Raw genomic sequence first — 19,487 nt, 5'->3', positions numbered from 1 at the left:
GAGATGATATCTCAAAATCCCCAGAGCACCCTGAAAGATTCTAAGTATCCTCTAGCCAGGACTCAGGATGATTCTAATGGCAATAAATTCCCACTTCTTATGAACCTATTAAGGCTTCTCGATTACTGTATACTATAGTCCTTCCACTGACAACATCCTGACCAAGTGAAAGCTATGGATTGATTAAGCTCACATGACTTGATAGCTATAATAGATCCAGTAAGGTGTGATTGAAGTAGCATGTCAGATCTAATCTGACGTTGGAAGCCTTTCCAGTCTCTTGCTCATCCTAGCCAGAAAATTTCCAATCAAAGTCATCAACATGGATCACATAGGATGTTCCCCCCATCCAATGAAGGCCAATGAATTCCATTGATGAACATTTGCCTCCATGCACCACTATATAGAGACTACACAAAAAGCATCCCCACATCTTACACTGGATGGTTTCGCTCAACAGTAAATTCCTGACATTAGTGCACAAGACACTATCGCCTCTGGTCTAAGGATTAGATACATAATTGAAAGTCAACGACAGATCATTAATTCTCAAGCTAAGTGATTTGTCGCAAGCATCACATTTAGTGGATGTTCTCTAACACCCACCCACATGTATACTATATGCATCTGATGCAATGTGGCGTGTGACTCACCACCCCATCCAATCAGCATCCCATGCTAAATAATGGTAGTAGTCCTTGTGTCAATCTACTAATTGACAAATCATAGTACCCTTTTAATAAGTCTAAGGACTGTGAATATTTTTAAGAAATCCTAGACTAGAGATCCAAGTCACATAGTCTCAACCCTTTAAGAGTAGGACTTATACCAGGAAATCTAAAGACTCATTCATGAAGATGAGATCGAGAGACATCAATAAAGATATGACCTTTATTAATATCGAGAACAATTAATGGTGCCATTCACATACATCTCATGTAATGCAAATCTAGCATCTATGACACTATCACTAACAGGCAGGAAGCATTAATTTTCATTTATTTTTCTAGATTCCCATTAAACTTATCTCCATTTTTCTCTTTATCTCTCAATATTCATATCTTTTGAGCTACTGTATATAAACCAAGCCCAATATGTGATCGCCCTTTTTTAGGGGAGATTGGTTTCGATTTTATTCATCCTATACTAACAGTACAGTTGCTCCGGATATGTATGTATGTATGCATGTATGTACAGTTGCAAAATTTAGGATCACACCCATGACCAAAAGGCTTAAAGGCAATGCAAGAGGCAACAAGGGATTAATTTAAGAGGAAGTAGCAATTGAAGAGGAGAAGAGTATGTGTGATAGTGTAGTAGCAGGCGAGGCCTATGCAGCTAGTAACCTCATGCACGGCAATAGAAAGCAAGCAGCTTAGCCCATGCATAGTCACTCCCACACAAGGCTTGGCTACGCAACCATAAGTCAAAAGGCAAAGTGGGCAAGCGGGCAGCTGGTTCGAATCTGATTCCAGATTTAAGCAAGGAGCTTTTCTTCTTCTTATTCCTTATTTATTTAATTTTTTTATGCTCCAACTATTGATTTGGATTTTAATTAATTCTATTAAGATCCTTGGGGGTTAATAACGTTAATAGACGAAAGACTCACACACACGCGGGCGTAGACGTTTCACCGAACTGCAAAAACAAAACTAATCATGGACTCATTACGTTGAACCGTGAAAACAAAAATATGGATATTCTTACTAATCATGGACATAGGCATTATGTCGAGCTGAAAAAATAAAACTAATCGTGGATGTAGGCATTACGCCGAGTCGCGAAAACAAAACAAATCGTGAACGTAGACGTTACTTTGAACCACAAAAATAAAAATATGGATATTCTTTCTAATTGTGGATAACAAAACAAATCGCAGACATAGACATTATGTATAACCATGAAAACAAAAATATAGATATTCTTTCTAATCGCGGATGTAGGTATTACGCCAAACCGTAAAAATAAAATATAAATATTATTTTTAATTATCGATGTCGCCCACAATTCTAGCAAGCATAGACACACGAAACTAGGGAGTCGTGACATTATGATAAACAAGTCCGTTAAGATGTCCGGGGGTCAATAACGTCGAAAGGTAAAAAGACTCGCCTCGAACACATGCGGTAAAAAGCTAAACAATTTTGTTAAGATGTCTAGGGGTCAATAATGTCAACGAACAAAAAGACTTGCATAGGACATACACGGCAAAACTACCAATGAAAAAATTGTTGAGATATTTGGGGGTCAAAAATGTTAGTGGATGAAAGACTTACCCTGAACACATGCGAATGTTGAAAACAATTAAGATGTTCAGGGGTCAGTAACGAAAGACTCGCCCTTAACACACTTGTATGTTGAAGTCCATTAAAATGTTTGGGGGTCAATGATATTTTACTTTTATGTTGGTTTTGATGATGAAAAATAAATGATTTATATTTTAAGTCAAATATATGGTTTTTAGGTTTTTTTTTAAAAAAAATCAATTTCAAGTACCTTTGTGAAAATCAAAACCAAATGAATTATATGTATTGTAACATCCTGTATTGAGCGATAGGAAGGACCGAATCAACTTACCCTAATGAGCCTACTTAAACTTCCTAGGGGTCACCCATCCTTAAGCTATCCTAGCTCAAGCACACTTAACTCGAGAATTATTTATCTACATTCAGGCCAAAAGTTATGCAGATGGTATTGTTTCCTTTCATACTATCCTCAATATATATACTAGTTTCTCTAGTGTCCCTTCTTGGACCTGACTTTGGGCTCTCGGGATATTACATTCTCTCCCCTTTGAGCACATAACTTCCTCGTCATGTGACCTTACAATTGGTCACATATCTTTTCCTCTTTGGGGGCTGCCATCCTAAAAGCCTACCAAGAGCTGCTTCTTGTTTAGGCACTCATACCCGGAGCCACTCTTTACCTTCATCGGACCACATTCTCTAAGGGTTGGCTCTGATACCACATGTAACATCCCGCATCGAGCGATAGGAAGGACTGGATCAATTTACCTTAATGGGCCTATGCGAACTTCCTAGGAGTTACCCATCCTTGGGCTACTTTAGTTCAAGCACGCTTGACCCGGGAGTTTTTTTATCCATATTTAGCCCAAAAGGTATCCAGCTGGTATTGCCTTCCATATTATCCTCAATATATATACTATCTTCTCCAGTGTCTCTTCTTAGACCTGACCTTGGGCTCTCGGGGTATTACATGTATGGAGATTTACAAAAATAAGTATTAAGATTTAAAAAAATCTCTTAAATGATTTTCATAAATTGGTTTTGAACCGTTGGTCAAATGAAGCAAAACATTTTCAAAGGCAAAAGAGCATACATGCTCTTTATAGATTGATGTTTTTGTTTTTGACATGATTTTAATGATGAAATTCAATTATAGTTTATGATGTAATTATTTTATTAATTTGCATTTACTTGGTGCTCTAAATTTCTTTTATATGATTTATTAAACATCAAAATTAAAATCAATTTCATCATACATTCCGATGTAAAAAATCTTGTGATATCTCTTAATGACATTTGGAATTCTATGTTTTTATGAAAGAATTTTCTTAAGATAAAATCAATCATATGTCAACTATATTGAAAATTTTTCTTGATCTGGCAACTAATTCATTTAATCTATCAACTAACCTTTTAATCTGTTAACTAATCTCAAGCAATATGTCGACTAACCTTTGAATATGTCGGCTAACTCATTTTATCTGTCAACTAAATAATTTCATCTATTAACTAACCTTTGTATCTGTCGACTAATGCTTTCAATCTGTTGACTAACAAAAACTTAAAATTCAATTTATTGACCGATTTAAGTCATCTGTTGACCGATTAATTTGTAGAAAGCTTCTAATGGTTAGTTTTTCAAAATCCAACAGCTATAAACAATTAGTTTTCTTTTGAAGCTTGTGGGACACCTGTAACACCCCACTTTCTCGGACGTGTTATAAATTGGTACAATTCAGGGATAAATTTTTTTTTCTTCAGTACTACTAAAACTAAACCACATCATTCCTCATATCCATTTCAAAATTTTCTTCCATCTATCTCAAAAGAGAATCGTCATATACATCAAATGCGGAAGTTAAAATTGAATCTAATATCTTAACATTAATCATAAATTAATTCTTACATTCTCATTAACCATAAAAAAGGTTATACATCATTATTCCTCAAAACGTTCAGAATTTAAAAGTAACAGAACTTAAATACATGGGCTACATAACATACATTCAATTTATCATGTGCTTTACTAAGTGTCATTTCATGCCTCATTCATCTTCGCTTCTACTACAATCTCTATCTGTAACGTTTGAATATTTCAGGAACAAAGCCAAAGTTAGATGATGAATCATCTAAGTAAGGGAACAAAACATATTTCGTGCATGAATGTAAAATGTCTTTTTCCATTTCATTTTGGTTTGAGTCGACTATATCTTATTACTACTCCCCATTTTCACAGCCTCTTTACCAGGCCAAGGTGTATACCCGCACTCTTGGAAGAGTAGCGGTCCCAGCCCGTACTCTCAAACCCTTATGCGAATGCATGATCAACAATATCATAGTGTATATATGCATATTTCATTATCAATACATGTAAATGCAATCTACTTGAACATATTCGCATCAAGACATGACAACATGATAAAATTATTTACTTAAAATCGGGTTTTAGGTAGAACCACTTACCTTTTCAAGTTTATCGGGATACCTTGATATTCATGCCTTGCCTCAAAATACGTGCATCATCTTGATTTGCATGTCAACCTCAAAATTTGCACAAGTCACTTCAATTTAAGTCTCAAAGTACCTTAATCATCATATTTATTTAAATAAACATTAAAACCTATTTTTTTCATAATTTCTTGCATTTTTTTTATTTTTCTCTCTATTTCTTCCTATTTTCCCTCAATAAATCCAAACTAAATATTTCTCAAATATTTCACTATAACAATTCATAAAATAAAATTCCTGAATTTCTAGAATTTTCTAGGAAATATTACTCACCTTGAAGGTTTATCTCTAGAAGTTACGGTTTCACAGCAAGAAGCCTAGGTTTCTATCGAAAACACGAGTTTCAGTAAACCTAACCTCCAAAACTTTTACATAGAGTTGAAGGGAATTAAATATGGATCATAAGTGAAAAATTTTAATGAAAATGGGCCCCACATGTGCCCTTTAAAGGTGGCCCACGCACCTTCACGTGCAGCCGTGATAACACTGCGTCACTTTCGTATTTCGGCTATATCTCCCTCATTTTAACTCCGATTCGACCCTGTTTGAACCTATAGGTCCTTCTTTTCCCCCTCTACAGGAATATTAAAAAAATTGGGCTTACATTGCCTTTTTTTATTACTGTTTGGGATGAATTCCGACAAAGACCTGAAACTCCGTCGATGCTTATTCTCCTTCGCTTCTCCTCCGATTCTTTCCTTTCTTCTTGCAGAATTTTCTCCCATATCTCAAGACCAAGCTCTTCACCTTAGAATCCCTCAAGCCTCAAACTCCCTTGGAATGATTTGAGAACAACTCATGGTCATTATTTATAGATTTCTTAGACCAATCACATGATGTCATTTATCTCTTAATAAGCTTTGGACTCTAAAGACTCAAAATTAGAATTGAATGTTGTTTGAAATCCAAATCAATATTGGTTTGAGTTTTGAAATCCACCAATCATATGACGCCACTTGTCTCTTGATAAGATTTGTACTCCAAAGACTCAAAACTATAATTGAATGTTGTTTGAAATTCGAAGCCATATTGGATTAAGTTTTGAAATCTAAAGCTAATACCCCGCGCTTCTTCCAAATGCCATTTTGGCCCTTATTTCAAGTCCTCAAGTTTTGATATTTTACCACGTGAACTCCTAATTTAATCCTTATTTCATTTGGGTAATTCTTTAATTACAATTAGACCCTCAAACATCAAAATAATTCTCATTTTACATCTTTATTACCCTTGAAAATTTCTTAAATTACAAATACACCCTCAACGTCCAATTAATTTGCATTACGATACTGAAAATGTAAAATTAATAATTCATAACTTATTTGATAAGGACGATTTCACCCCATTGTCCTCATCGGGCTATTGATTCATCCTAAAACTACCTCAGGGTTGGTCCTTATGCTAAATCGGAGCCCCCTCAGGATTCCGTTTATTTTTTGGAAGTCTCCTATGATGATTCAATTTTTTAGCCAGAATTGAAGTTGTATTTTAGCTGTACTGAAAATCGTCTCAATTTCCATTTCTTTTGATACCATAAATCCTATCTCGGAATACTCGTTGAGACCATATTTGTTTTCTTAGACATTTACACTCTGAAACATTCCCTGTAGTCGATTCGATATTTATAACTACTATCAAGCCAATTTTTCGGTATTCTAAACTTACTTAAATTACGTGACAACCTCACGAAAATATGAGTTCTTACAACACCTATAAATAAAAATCAAGAATGATCAAAAAGAAGAAAATGAATGGGAATGAAGTGAGGTGAGCTTACAAATTATTTACATCATCTCAATTGTATTTGTGTTTTAATCTTTTCTCTCAAAGGCTTTGATCTTAATTTGTATTTCATCATTCAAGCCTTTTGTTTTTATTTGAGAGATATTTGTAACTAAAAGATTCATCTCTTAGATTTTTCTCTCTATTAAACATTGCTTATATTTCATATGTTGTGTAGCTAGAAGGCCTCTTTGTGTAAGTAGGAGGTTGTAATTCCTAGTCTTGGACTGGAGGAACTATTTGGGTTTAAGTAGGAGGTTATAGTGGATTGGTTTATAAAACTCTTAGTGAAGAGTTAATATAGTGGATTAGACTTAGTTTAACCCAAACCACTATAAATCCTTGTGTTCATCTCTTACTTATTCTTTTTGTTTCATTTATTATTTCAAACATTTCAATAATCATCACTTACATTATATTCTTATTTGTTTTGAAAAAGATTTCAAGTTTTCAACCTAATTTTTAAATAACCAAATTCACCCCCCTCTTGGGTTGGTGCCACAGCATTTCAAACCTATCAATCAATGCCACCGATGGGCAAAAAACTCATCTCAGACACAAGCGACAAAGCTAAACAAGTCTGTTAAGATGTTTGAGGGTGAGGGTTCAATACCACTGATGGGAAAAAAAGACTCACCTCGGACACACACGACAAAGCTATTAATGAAAAAATCGTTAAGATGTTTAGGGGTCGAAAACGTCAATGGATAGAACACTCACCTCGAACACACGTGGATGTTGAAGATCGTTAAGATATTCGGGGGTCAATAACACCAACGGGCAAAAAGACTCATCTCAGACACATGTGAAAAAAAACTAAATAAGTCCGTTAAGATGTTCGGAGGCCAATAATGTCGACGGACAAAAAGACTCACCTCGAACACATGCGACAAAGCTACTAATGAAACAATCATTGAGATGTTTGGGGGTCGAAAATGTCAACAGACGGAAGACTTACCCTAAACACATGCAGATGTTGAAGATCGTTAAAATGTTCGGGGGTTAATAACGAAATACTCGCCCCAAACACACGTGGATGTTAACGTCCCTTAAGATGTCAAGGGGCCAATATTGTCGATGGGCAAAGAGACTCACCTCGCACACACGTGACAAAAGCTAAACAATTCTATTAAGATGTCTAGGGGTCAATATTGCTGACGGGCAAAAAAGAATCACTTTAGACACGTGGCAAAGCTACTAATGAAAAAATCGTTAAGATGTTCGAGGATTAAAAATTTTAATGGACGAAAGACTCACCTCGAACACACGCGGATGTTGAAGACCGTTAAGATGTTTGGGGGTTAATAACATCAATCGATGAATGACTCACACCGAACACACATGGACATTCAAAAAATCAAAGCGCTAACGTGCGAGAAAAGTTTAAAAACTGAAGCATGAGGGCGTGAGAACGGTTCAAAAAGAAAAAAAAAACAAAAAGCGTGAGAATGATCCAAAATTAGAAGCTCGACAAGTGTGAGAATAATCTATCATAAAAAAATAAAGGCAAGTCATGATATAGCCTACTCTTCCATTCGAGAAACTCGGATAAAAGAGTGGAGATGAGTTGTTGTGTCATAGGTAAATGCTCATTAAAAGGTCAAAAAAAGCCAAAATAATTTTTTGGCTAAAATGTGTCAATTTTCCATAAAAAATTCTTAATTTTAAAAGGATTTCGGAATATTGGAATAAACAATCATCCATAAGAAATTCTATCCTAAAAAAAGGGCACGATAAACGTTATTTATAAGAGATAAGACGTCATCCTTAACAATTCTATACCTAGTCAAGTTAGGAAAAATCAGTGTAAATATTATCTATAAAAGTCTTAGTCCCAGCCAAACTGGGAATAATCAAGATAAATGTTATTTATAATAATGTTAATTTTGAATTAATTAAAATTACTTTATATCTCTCTATAAATAGGAAGACACTCATTCTTGAAATATTGATTTTAATACAGTTTTTATTATTTTCAATGTTTGACTTAAATATCGGAGTATTTGCATGTGAATCTCCCCACATTCTCTAATTATTTCTTTTTATAAATTCAGATAACTTGACAACAACGTTTCTAATCAAATAAAATTATTATTACATTTAGACAATAACAAATTGAACTTGGAAGTGTTGTTAATTTTCTGTTATCTGCTGCAGGGAAAGCCTGTACGTGACTATGCGTAGTGAAAGCAACGCATTCACATTTAAAATAATTTTCCGTGCAACTAATGCAGACATTGAATCAGAACAAAAAGGAAAATAAAAAATTACAGCTAATTACTAATACCGACAGGTTCTAGATTACGGAATACAACAGGTATTCATAGTCCCAGTGATAAAAAAATACAGGCATCTTATAATTTGTTAAATGCCAACAGACTGCATCCTATGCTACCATCATCGGGCGCTTTTTCATGCTCAGTGTACTCCTGAAATTGGGGAACTTTGGCGTGTCGGCGGGTTGAACAAACTTGAAAAACTAACTGCATTTAAGTATTTCTTATGAACAAGAGGCTTGAATAACTAAGAAGTTTGCACCGATCGACACAAATATGCAATGCCAACAAGGAAAAGGCTTCTGATTTGAGCAGATGAAGGATGAATCTACTCTTCATTAGCAGAAGTCAAGGCTCCATGCAGTTGCAATTGCCAGATTTGGAGTTTGAAACCGGAGGAGCTGACCTTATCATTAAGCTCTGAACCAGCGCTATCACCTGCACAACCATCGAATCCACAATCCAAGAAAAAAAGGGGACACTAATAAGTCACATGAGCATACATATTGCCCATACCTAGAACAGAGGCATGTGCTCACATGCACAATTGAATTAGCATGCTAGCGCCAGTTATGCGTGTCTACATGGTGGCCGGTGAGCAGAAACCATAGATTCATGCCCACAAGCAGATTTAAATAGGCATGCTAGCGCCAGTAGCGGTAATGGGTGTCTACATGGTGCCACAAGCAGAAACCATGGATCAGCAGGATCACATCTGCAGTTTGTTGATGTGGCTATCTGCAGTCACAGATGTCCAATACCCACAACAAGCCCTAGCATTCCCATTGTGCACAATTATGTGTTTCCAAAATTACAAAGCTCATATACTTATTTTTATTGCATGCGTGTATTAGACCAAGAGTATGGCAGAATATTTAGCTCTGAGTCTGAGAGGACTCAAATGAAGATCCAGATGTCAAAACACAGATAGATTAGGTACATGTGCTTTCTCTATTATCCCACAGAGAACCTGACAGCTAGTGTGCTGGTTGAGGGGCTAATTTTTCATGTTCATCAAGGTGAAATTTGCTATTGTCTTGCTACTTTTTGGATTCAGAGTTAGAATTTTCCCAGATACTATAACAGGGTTTATGGATATGGCTATGGATGAAGGTGGCTGGAGGTCTAGAATTCATGTAGCTGACCCACTAAATGAGATTAAAGCTTTGATTGTTGTACTAGAACAGGGTGGTTTCAGCTCAAAATAAAATTCAGATTGAACCTATCATAGACAGGGTACGGCATGCCTGTATTCAAGTGGTCTCAAAACTTGTTTCAAATGATAAATTGTAATTATAATGCACAAAGCGTTTAAAGAACATAACATGTATCTTAGAAAACCAGTCAAAGCTCTTACCATGGCAAATCCAGCACAGGCAATACTGAAGCCAGGGAAATGAAATGGTGCACTAGTAGAAAGGAACAAAGCTGGAATTGCAAAGAGTGAATTTAGTTTATACTAACTTGAGGACGAACAAAATTCAAAAATAAAATAAAATATCATTTACCTGTCAGAGGACTAAAAACCAAGGGAGAAAGAACATTGGCAAAGGAAGATAGGCCTGAAATGCATCCTTGGGCTTTCCCCTAATCAGAAAAGAAAAGAATAGAAAGAAAAAATATGAGAGCGAGCGAGCGAGAGAGAGAGAGAGAGAGAAGCTGGTCATGAAAAAAACAGTATCACAGAGGATGGGCAGAAGCAAGGAGGCCATCGGTGTGCTGAGGGCATCTGAATGATGCATAGGGTATATGGTGGTGGACATTGCCTGGTGTGGCAGAATATCCCTTTTGGCTTGATTTTAATACCAATTCCATTTCAGTGGAAGAAACTATATAAAAGATACAGAAGGTAGGATGACATTTTATATGACAAATGAAACTGCAAAATGTCAAATAATGAACCCAAAGAAAACAGATAATTTTCAAGACATACCTGCTCATTGGGCCCAACTTGTTTGGATGCAATGCTTCTTAACTGCACGTTTTAGATCCACAACTAATTCAGTGAGATATTTCTCGAAACTAATCATGAATCAGATAGTGATCAGATATATAGAACTTACAGAAGGCTGTGCAACTACACCTAAAACAGAGAACATGGCAGCAGCGTAAGGAACCTATGAGATTTTGAATTGTGTTAGCAAAACTAAGACGCAACCTAAATTAGATAACCAAAGGAACACAAAAGTTAAGGCTTGTAGTTTTTTGAGCAGCAAGTACCCAGGAGGACCATGCAACGCTGTACAGAAACATCTGCATTCAGTGCCATGAACAATAATCAGAATTTAATTTGTATCCTTTAGTTGGAAACTTGGAATATCTGACAGGATACATTATGCAACCGTACTCATCAAACGAGCACGGAGCTAGCCACATGCTTACATGTACACCACTGAAAAAGAGCCCAACTGAAAGCAGCTTAACTTCTCCTATGACAGGAGCCAACACGGGCATGATAAGCATCTGCAGGGTTGACTTAAGGTTAAAAAATGCAACCGTACAGGTGTTTAAAACAAATTGTAAAAGGTAGATTTGAAACAGGAATCTATAATGACAAGCAGAATTAGGCCAATTGATGCTCCGAATCAAGCGTATTTCCCATTGATGTACCACAATGAAAATGATGACCAAAGACCAAGCGTACCTGAGATACAGTCCCGGCAATCCCTGAGAGTACTATTATATCGGCAAACTGATCTTTCTTAAAGTGAAATGTGGCCTTCAAATAGTACTGTACAGCATTTGGTAGATTGAAAAGGTCAGTTGAAAAAAACTCAAGAGTGCCTGAGTGTGGATAAAGTTTGAGGACTTGACACCACCTTTGCTTGACAAATTATTTATTGACACCCAAATTGTCAATCGTATTAAGAAGGTGAAAAAGAGCAGATCCAAATCTGTTATTGAGGGCATCCGGGATAACCTGTTTATTGAGGGCATCTAAAATTTCGGTATTTTTAAGGATATAAAGCCTAGCAAGAGTACTATTTTTGTTTTTCACTTCACATAGCCCCTCATCCAAAAATCTGAAAAGACAGGTCCTCTGGCTGTTTCATAAACTTATAGGAGTAGGCTTACCATTGGTGGTTTATAGTTAAATTTAAAAAAAAAATTCCACACTCCACGGAAGAAAACATAGAAATGAATGAAAGAATACATAAATAGCAGTGGTTAAACTAAATAAGAAAGTGGAAATTTTGTATTAAAAATTCATTAAATGCAGAAATACCATTAGTGAAGAAGTAAAGCCAGCATCTGCAAGACTGAGAAAGAAGGCAATGATAGCTGCTTGTGACAATGTCACGCTGCAAAATAATTTCAAAATATCATATATCAGCACCTAAGTTACATAAAAGGAATAGTAGGGAATGTCAATATCACATCAGATTGGGGATGAACATGAATCGGTTCGGTTATTGTTTTTAGTATAACTATGATTGTATCCATAATTGCAACTGCACGATTATGTATTTTCATAATTAATCATAGGACTAACCATATATGTGGATTTTATACGTAACTATTTTAATAAAATGCATAATTAAATAAAATTTTCAAAAAAATCATTTTTTTCATTAAATTAAATAATAGATAGCCAACACACAAAAATACATGAGATTGGCTGCCAAAACTAAAAAATACAAACATAAATTAGGCTTAAACTAATGATTACACAAATAAATTAAGATTGGCCTCAAGAAATCTAGAAATAGATAGTTGTTATACATTTTATGGAAATGATTTTACTATTTTTTCTGGATATTGTTATAATATATTTCAAGGTCACAATTTCATTTATTCAACATTGTTGTAAATAAATTACAACTTAAAGGATATTTTATGGAAGAATATATATATATATATTAATAACTAATAAACTAATATTATATTTTAAATTTGAAAACTAATATTATATATATATTTGTTGGTTACAATTAGGATTATAGTCATTTTTAATAACCGTTATGTAACTGACAGTTTTATATTTTTTTTAATCGTAACTGTATTTATGTCCATTTTTCTTGGTTTTTAACCTTGTCCTTCAAACGAAAATATAGATTTTTTTTCGGATTAACCTAACTGCACCCATCCATACCTTAAGAGAATACAGAAGACTTGGCAGAAATTAAAACAGCATTGTATAGCAGAACTAAATCTTTGGGAATTATAACAGCATAGCATAAAAATTATTTCTGTTAATAAGTTCCATTCACAATTTTCTTTTTTCTTTTGCTGTTCTTCAAACCAGCCATCTTTCTTAGAAAGAATAAGACCGGGACAACAAGAAAAGCTTAAGCTATTTTTGGAACTTCAACTTGTACTGCCAAGGGAATGAAAAGATAAAATAAAATGAAAGAATTGAAGGTAGATTTATTTATCTAATAAGTCTTGAGTTAGAAAATGACTATGAATTCAGCAAACCTTTCATTTTTCCCTAATTTTGTTATCCATTAACAATGTATAGGTACCGGTATGATTACTTTTCTTTCATTTTGCATTATATCTTGAAAAATCCTAATGATAAAATATAACCAAAATTTTTACTAAATTTCTTTAACAACGTACAAAAATTTCTTCTGTTTTCTCGAGAAACAAGCGAAGCTAGGGACATACAACACGAAGGACAGAGAAAGAGGCAAGAGTGATTCACCTGCTCCTCAACAAGGACATAGTGTCACGGAAGGACGGCATTGTCTTGAACATGCCACCACTATTCCCTGTGGTATCTTTCTCTAAAAGGCTAGCCTCTGCTTCTGCTTCCTTGGCAGCATCCGCCATCGACTCCGGGAGGAAGACTCTCATGTACACTGCTGAAATCACAGTTCCTAATGCAGAAACCTGATAAATCCATCACAAAAGCATAATTAATAATAGTCCATCTTGATGAACCAAACACAAACATATATATATATATAGAGAGAGAGAGAGAGAGAGAGAGAGAGAGAGAGAGAGCCTGGAAAGTGGAAGCAGAGGAGAGGAAGCGAGCGGAGAGGTTTCCGCAGACGAAGGCGGAGGAGTTGACACCGGATAGCATTCCGAACACCGATGCCCGTCGATTCTCTGGAATGTTATCCGCCTGAAATTAATGACAGTGAACCGTTTGGATCACGCTTTCGTTTCTAGGATTTTGCGTCTGTGATAGGGTAGCAGCGAAAAGAACAGAAACAGAACGGAAAAGGAAATACAAAGTTACAAACACGAGGCTCGTTTTCACCGGGAAAATTCACATGTTCTAACTTCAAGCAGTGCCTCAACGTTGATTTTCAGTTGCCTTTCCGGAAGGCTTCCGTCCCAAAAATGGATCGGGTTCGGGTAGTTAAAATGGGAAGTTTTCAAAAGTATAATAATTTAAATAAAAAATAATATAAAAATGTGTTAACATGTTCTGACGTTTGGCTTCGCTAAGGACCTATTATCTTTTCTGGTTTGATTTATATTTATATTTATATTTATATTTACATTTAACGAAAGGCTATCCAATTTTTAGCTTCATATAAAATTCATTTTTCAAATGATTTTTTTTTTTACCGTTCCTTAAAATTACAGTGTTTCAAGATAAGTATTTTTTAAACCAAATTAAAAAAATATATCTTTTAAGACTTTTCAACTCTTGAAATGAAAATATATAACTTTTAAAATGTAAATAAATAGATGTTTTTTTTTATATATAATTTCAGCCAAACTGATATTAAAATTGGAGAAAATCACTTTTCTCCGTCTTGTAAATTGATTCAAGGTTATTTTAAAACTTAATCTATAAGATTAGTTCAGTACTGATGTGACATTGGAATGTTCTTTTTATAAAGTAATAAATTATTTTACAAAATATTCTAAAGGAGATCAAGTACACACACGCTCCTCTAGGGTTTGGTATACGTGGAGTATCAAAAACTCATATTAAATTATATAAAATATTTTTGATATTTTATATATTTATAAAAGTTTTTAATTTAATAAATAAAATGCCTAATATAATAGAAGAAGTACCAAATTAACTCTTTGTGTTGGACATTTTCTACTTTTAGAATGATTAAATAAGATTTTATACTTTTAAATTTCGGCAAAATTGATTTTTTTTTTTCTTTTTTAAAAAGTCATATAAGTTCTTGTATTTTTACAATTTAAGACTAAAGACAGTTAGCATATGAATATAATGATCTTAACAACTTAAATTAAACTTAAAATTGAGCTCAAATTAAATTTTAAATCACAATTGTGTATCATAATCATATTTATTATAAAGTCATTTATAATTAAAGAAGGTTCAAAGTAAAAGAATACCTTTGACTCTTGAATTAAGATATAATAACTAGTTTGATATATTTTACTTTAATTTTTAAAATATGAATATACAGTTTAATTTAGAATTTCTTTTATAAAAAGACTAGAATGATTTGTTTTTTTATTATAAAAAAATCAAGAGAATTTGAGGCAACAAATCAACCTCCTAGCTCCCTTAAAAGCTTTTTGTCATTTCACAATCAATTAGACAGACAAAGACTAAACTTGTTAATGGATGGGGGGGGGGGGGGGGGGGGGGGGGGGGGGGGGGGGGGGGGGGGGGGGGGGGGGGGGGGGGGGGGGAGGGGGGGAGAGAGAGAGAGAGACTGACCACATAAGCAAGAGCAAGGCAGAGCACACTCCCTTCACAGACCATGGCGGTGAGAGTCCTTAGCACATAGTAAGCATAGAAGTAATACTTGGTCCTGTCGTAGGCTAAAATGGCTGTGCGACAAAACAGTCAAAAACACCAACACTTAAGTAGTCGAGTTGTATCACCATCACGCCTTTCATAATTAGCTATAATGTCATTTTCATTAACAAATCTCTTGCAACGTCTTCATCACTAGCTAGGCCATCAGTTTTATTATACTTTTTGGCCAGACATTGACAACAATGCCCTAATGAATTGTGCGGAAAACAGAAGTAGAAAAATTAAAATTTGTGAAAGTTTTTTTTTTTTTCTATCATTATCTACAAGACAACTATATATACCTTTTAACTATTAAGTTAACTCTTGAAAAATCTGTACATGGATTCATCCTGAAGAAATTTAAATCTCGATTATAAATAAGATAATTACAGGTTTTCACTGTGACCAACCTTTGAGACAAGTAATTTTAATTTTACTTCCTTGATAAATTGAAAAATTATCTAGATTCTCACAAGTGAATTAGCGAAGATGAAAGAGCGTGGAAGAAGCCATACCGAGTGGAATGATGGTGAGGCTCATGGGCACAGTCAGCAAGGCTTTTCTCCCGTAAGTGTCTGAGAGATTTCCTATGAGAGGCATCATCAGCAGCGTTCCCAACCCTATTATCTGCACAATCAATTAATTTTCATATAAAATATCACACAGTGATCAGATAATTAATTAATAAAATAAAATAATTAAATATTTGAATTTTGAACATCCATGAGCGTGAGAAGGGATGAAGTTTCGGTTTCATGCTTTATCCATGCCCATGGTCCCAAAGGGACAAAAGGCCAGAAATTAAAGCTTTTGCTTGAAACCAAAGGAAGTTTCCTAAACCAAAGCGTAGGCTTACGTACGTGTGCTACAATGAGGCATAGTGATTGCATGTATTGGCCAAAGCGGGGACACGGAATATCTCATGTCGTAACCTAGGTGATCCGCCTATGCAGTCACACTCGCTACTCGCATGATTTTCTCCTTAATTTCATATGCAATCTTCACTTACCAGAATTGGATCGTGTCAGCCGGTTAATTAATACATTATTAATTTAAAGAGATGATTACTCCTTAATTAGGAAACTCCAAACCATTTACGGAATGCCTTTGTAACGATCGATGATCAATTCTATTTATATATCCGCGATTAACTATGATACAAATTCAATCAAGGTAAGTAATTAAAAACAAAACAAAGCTTGAGCGCAGCTGAAAAAGTACAAGTTTATATCTCAAGTAGCTTGTGAGATTAGCTTTGCTTGTAAGATAAGCGATGGAAGCCAAGAGCATAGAAATTAATTAAGGTACTGCACTTTCGAGCTAAATTCAGTCATGATTTACTGATCATTTGATTGAAAGAACGAACAGGAAGAAGACTGCAATTAATTGTACAGACGGATACATGAAAAGGAGAATGAAAAGAATGTGGAGAACGAACCGCTTGTTGAATTCCGGTGAGGTAGATAGCGAGCGAGCACTCGTCTTCTCCGGGACAGAGAGCGGCCATGGTGACATCGGTGATCGCTGGAATCACCATGAACGTCGAGAAGTGGTGGAGAAACACCGTCATGAAGAGGTGGCTCAATCCTGAGAATTTCTCCATCTCTCTGTCTGTCAGTCCGTCTGTTTCTCTCTCTCTCTCTCTCTCTCTCAAAAATAAAGAAGAAGCAGCAGCAAGAGCAGCTCACTGAACGTAAGCGGCAAGTGATGGATGCCTCAGCGTGCGTGTGAAAAGTTGTATTTATATTGAATACGTCAAATAAGGTTTTGCCATAATTACTGCCGGCAGCAGTCCACGTCAGAGAGGAGAGGCGAGAAGATTTAAAGGTGAAGGTGAATCACAGCCCTTCGTTGAGGATTTTTGAAGGTTGGATGCGGGGTTTGTTATGAATAATTGGCTGTCACGCTGCCTGCCTGCCTGCCTGCGTGCCTGCCTGCCTGCGTTGATGTGTATGTACAGGTCCTCGTAATAATCTTGGAACAAAAGTCCAAGGGAAAGTTTAAAGAGTGAAGAAATGGAGGCGTCGCTTGAAAGCTAATGCAAAACATATATCACCAACTTTTTCTTTTTCTTTTTCTTTTTCTTTTTAGAAAAATTACACTTTACCCATTTAATTTATTTTCTTTGAGAAACAAATAATTTTTCCAGTACTAATAAGTAATATATAGTATTGTTATATGTTTCACAAAAAGTAGATAATAATCCTCATTAGGCTGAAATATTTCTTTAATTTTAGGTTAATTTGCATGTACATATATTGCATTCCATAAAATATATAATAAGATTCATTTATAGCCGATTTTTAAATAAAAAAAAACAAGTCCAAATCATAGGGAATTTTAATTTAACAAATAAGATGCCATTTTCTGTTTTTATAGCAATATTTATTTTTTATTATTATTATTTTTCTTGGACGCGTGGTGAATTTGATTACGCTTTAAGGCGTGCAAGTTTGTTAAAGAAGCCATCGACTACTTCGATTGCAAAGCGTGCCTGGGAAAACTGGAAGTTAGTTTGGGCTTGGAACGGTTGGGCTCTCTTGCAATGGATTTTGTTCCCGGCGCCAGGGTGCATCGACGGTGATCTTTAAGACAAGATTGTCTTATCTTGTTTTTTGTTAATTTCAAATTTACTAATTAAATAGTTCGTGAAGAACTATATATTTGTATTATTATATGTTGATTAATCTTAATCAATTTTGATACAACTTATTAATTACTTAAGTTTCTAAAGAAGTTATGATACGTGGATTTGTTCTTTTCGATCCAAATGAGTGGTCGGATGTGAGCTTGTAGTGGCAGGGAATGGACTTCAGTGATCAACATGAGGGGTGGCTGACACCTGCAAGTATTCTGATGCCCAAATAAGTAAGAGATTAAAGTAGCAGAGTATCAGTAGAATAGAAAAGAACATACAATAATTCTTGATAGAGCTGATTTATATAGAAGAATGAGATGTCATTTTGCATGTATGTTTGCATCGAGTATTATAGGGTGATGGGATTGGATATTCGATGTCGACGGGGCTCTCTGACGATGGCATGGTACTAGCGGGATCTTTATTAAATATGAATGAGATTTGTCATTAATAAGGATGAGATCTTCATTAATGGGGACAAGATCTCGAGTACGCGCGAAGGTATCCAGCATACAGTGATAATGATGACTGTTGCAGACTAGCGTAGAGCCAAGATCGAGTCGAGATTGGGCTATGGGTCGAGCTGTCCTTGGGTCTTTTGAACTGTGTCAGGTTTGATTTGGGCTAGTACGGTCTAAGATTAATGTAAGTAAGAGAAAATTGGAATCAGTTGCAAAATTTTAAAACCTGTTGTGAATTAGAATCAATTCACAATTACAATTACAATTACATGAAAAGAAAATTATTAATAGAGATATATTAAGAAAAATATATATGTTTCGAAAGTGCTAAATATAGAAATTAAAAATTAAAAAAATAACCCAAACTAATATAGCCACTCGTGGCTAAATTTCACTTAATTTGAAATGAAGGATCTAAGTAAAATTAAAACTTGTCTTAAGATACACATTGAACATTTGCTAAGTGAAATTTTAGCTCACTAGTTCACGTATACAAAACAGGGATTTAAGACAATGTTATATGTATAAATCTCGTCCTTTTAAGATCTCATCATATTAGATGTGAAGAATATCCTTTTTGTTCTCAAGAAAAATAAGACTAATTTGTTTGTCGTAAAATATCATATCTTAGATCAATTCGTGTATATGTTAATAAAACAAGGTCAAACATATCATTTGTGTTGTTGAGTCAACTTGTATAATTAATTAATCCCTAAATAAATGTTTTGATGATTACCACCAAGACTTAAGTTTATTAAGCACCTACACGTGACTTCTTTCAATGTGTTTTAACACTTAAAAGTTGAAATTTAAAAGTCTAGAGTTGAGTGAGTTTTAAATTGGTTAGAACAAAATAAAATAGGTTTTATCCTACATTTGAATTTGATA

The 19,487-nt window shown here is 34.8% G+C and overlaps 1 protein-coding gene across 4 annotated transcripts in view; it reads right to left on the bottom strand.

Annotated features, from left to right (window-relative positions):
- The window catches only part of LOC127808461 (uncharacterized), a 68,983-nt gene extending 51,569 nt beyond the window's left edge, over positions 1–17,414 (bottom strand). For 2 of the 4 annotated variants that reach the window (XM_052347018.1, XM_052347017.1), the window contains exons 1-14: positions 16,939–17,413; positions 16,016–16,127; positions 15,420–15,532; positions 13,761–13,883; positions 13,458–13,645; positions 12,036–12,111; positions 11,454–11,540; positions 11,192–11,272; positions 11,030–11,062; positions 10,873–10,926; positions 10,743–10,784; positions 10,318–10,396; positions 10,167–10,237; positions 9,216–9,247 (exon numbers count right to left, since the gene is read on the bottom strand). In XM_052347018.1, coding sequence (XP_052202978.1) covers positions 9,216–9,247; positions 10,167–10,237; positions 10,318–10,396; positions 10,743–10,784; positions 10,873–10,926; positions 11,030–11,062; positions 11,192–11,272; positions 11,454–11,540; positions 12,036–12,111; positions 13,458–13,645; positions 13,761–13,883; positions 15,420–15,532; positions 16,016–16,127; positions 16,939–17,103 — 1,256 coding nt within the window. In that variant the 5' untranslated portion in view covers positions 17,104–17,413. Of the gene's footprint in view, positions 1–8,770; positions 9,248–10,166; positions 10,238–10,317; positions 10,397–10,742; positions 10,785–10,872; positions 10,927–11,029; positions 11,063–11,191; positions 11,273–11,453; positions 11,541–12,035; positions 12,112–13,457; positions 13,646–13,760; positions 13,884–15,419; positions 15,533–16,015; positions 16,128–16,938 lie in introns of those variants that run through there. The other 2 variants (XM_052347016.1, XM_052347019.1) reach the window with 2 other exon arrangements.
- Between the last annotated feature and the right edge of the window lie 2,073 nt (positions 17,415–19,487).

This window comes from Diospyros lotus, chromosome 8 (genome assembly GCF_014633365.1).
Source record: "Diospyros lotus cultivar Yz01 chromosome 8, ASM1463336v1, whole genome shotgun sequence".
NCBI classification, from domain to species: Eukaryota; Viridiplantae; Streptophyta; class Magnoliopsida; order Ericales; family Ebenaceae; genus Diospyros; species Diospyros lotus.
The sequence above is the reverse complement of the archived record's forward strand: the minus strand, read 5'-3'. Positions and strand labels throughout refer to the sequence as shown.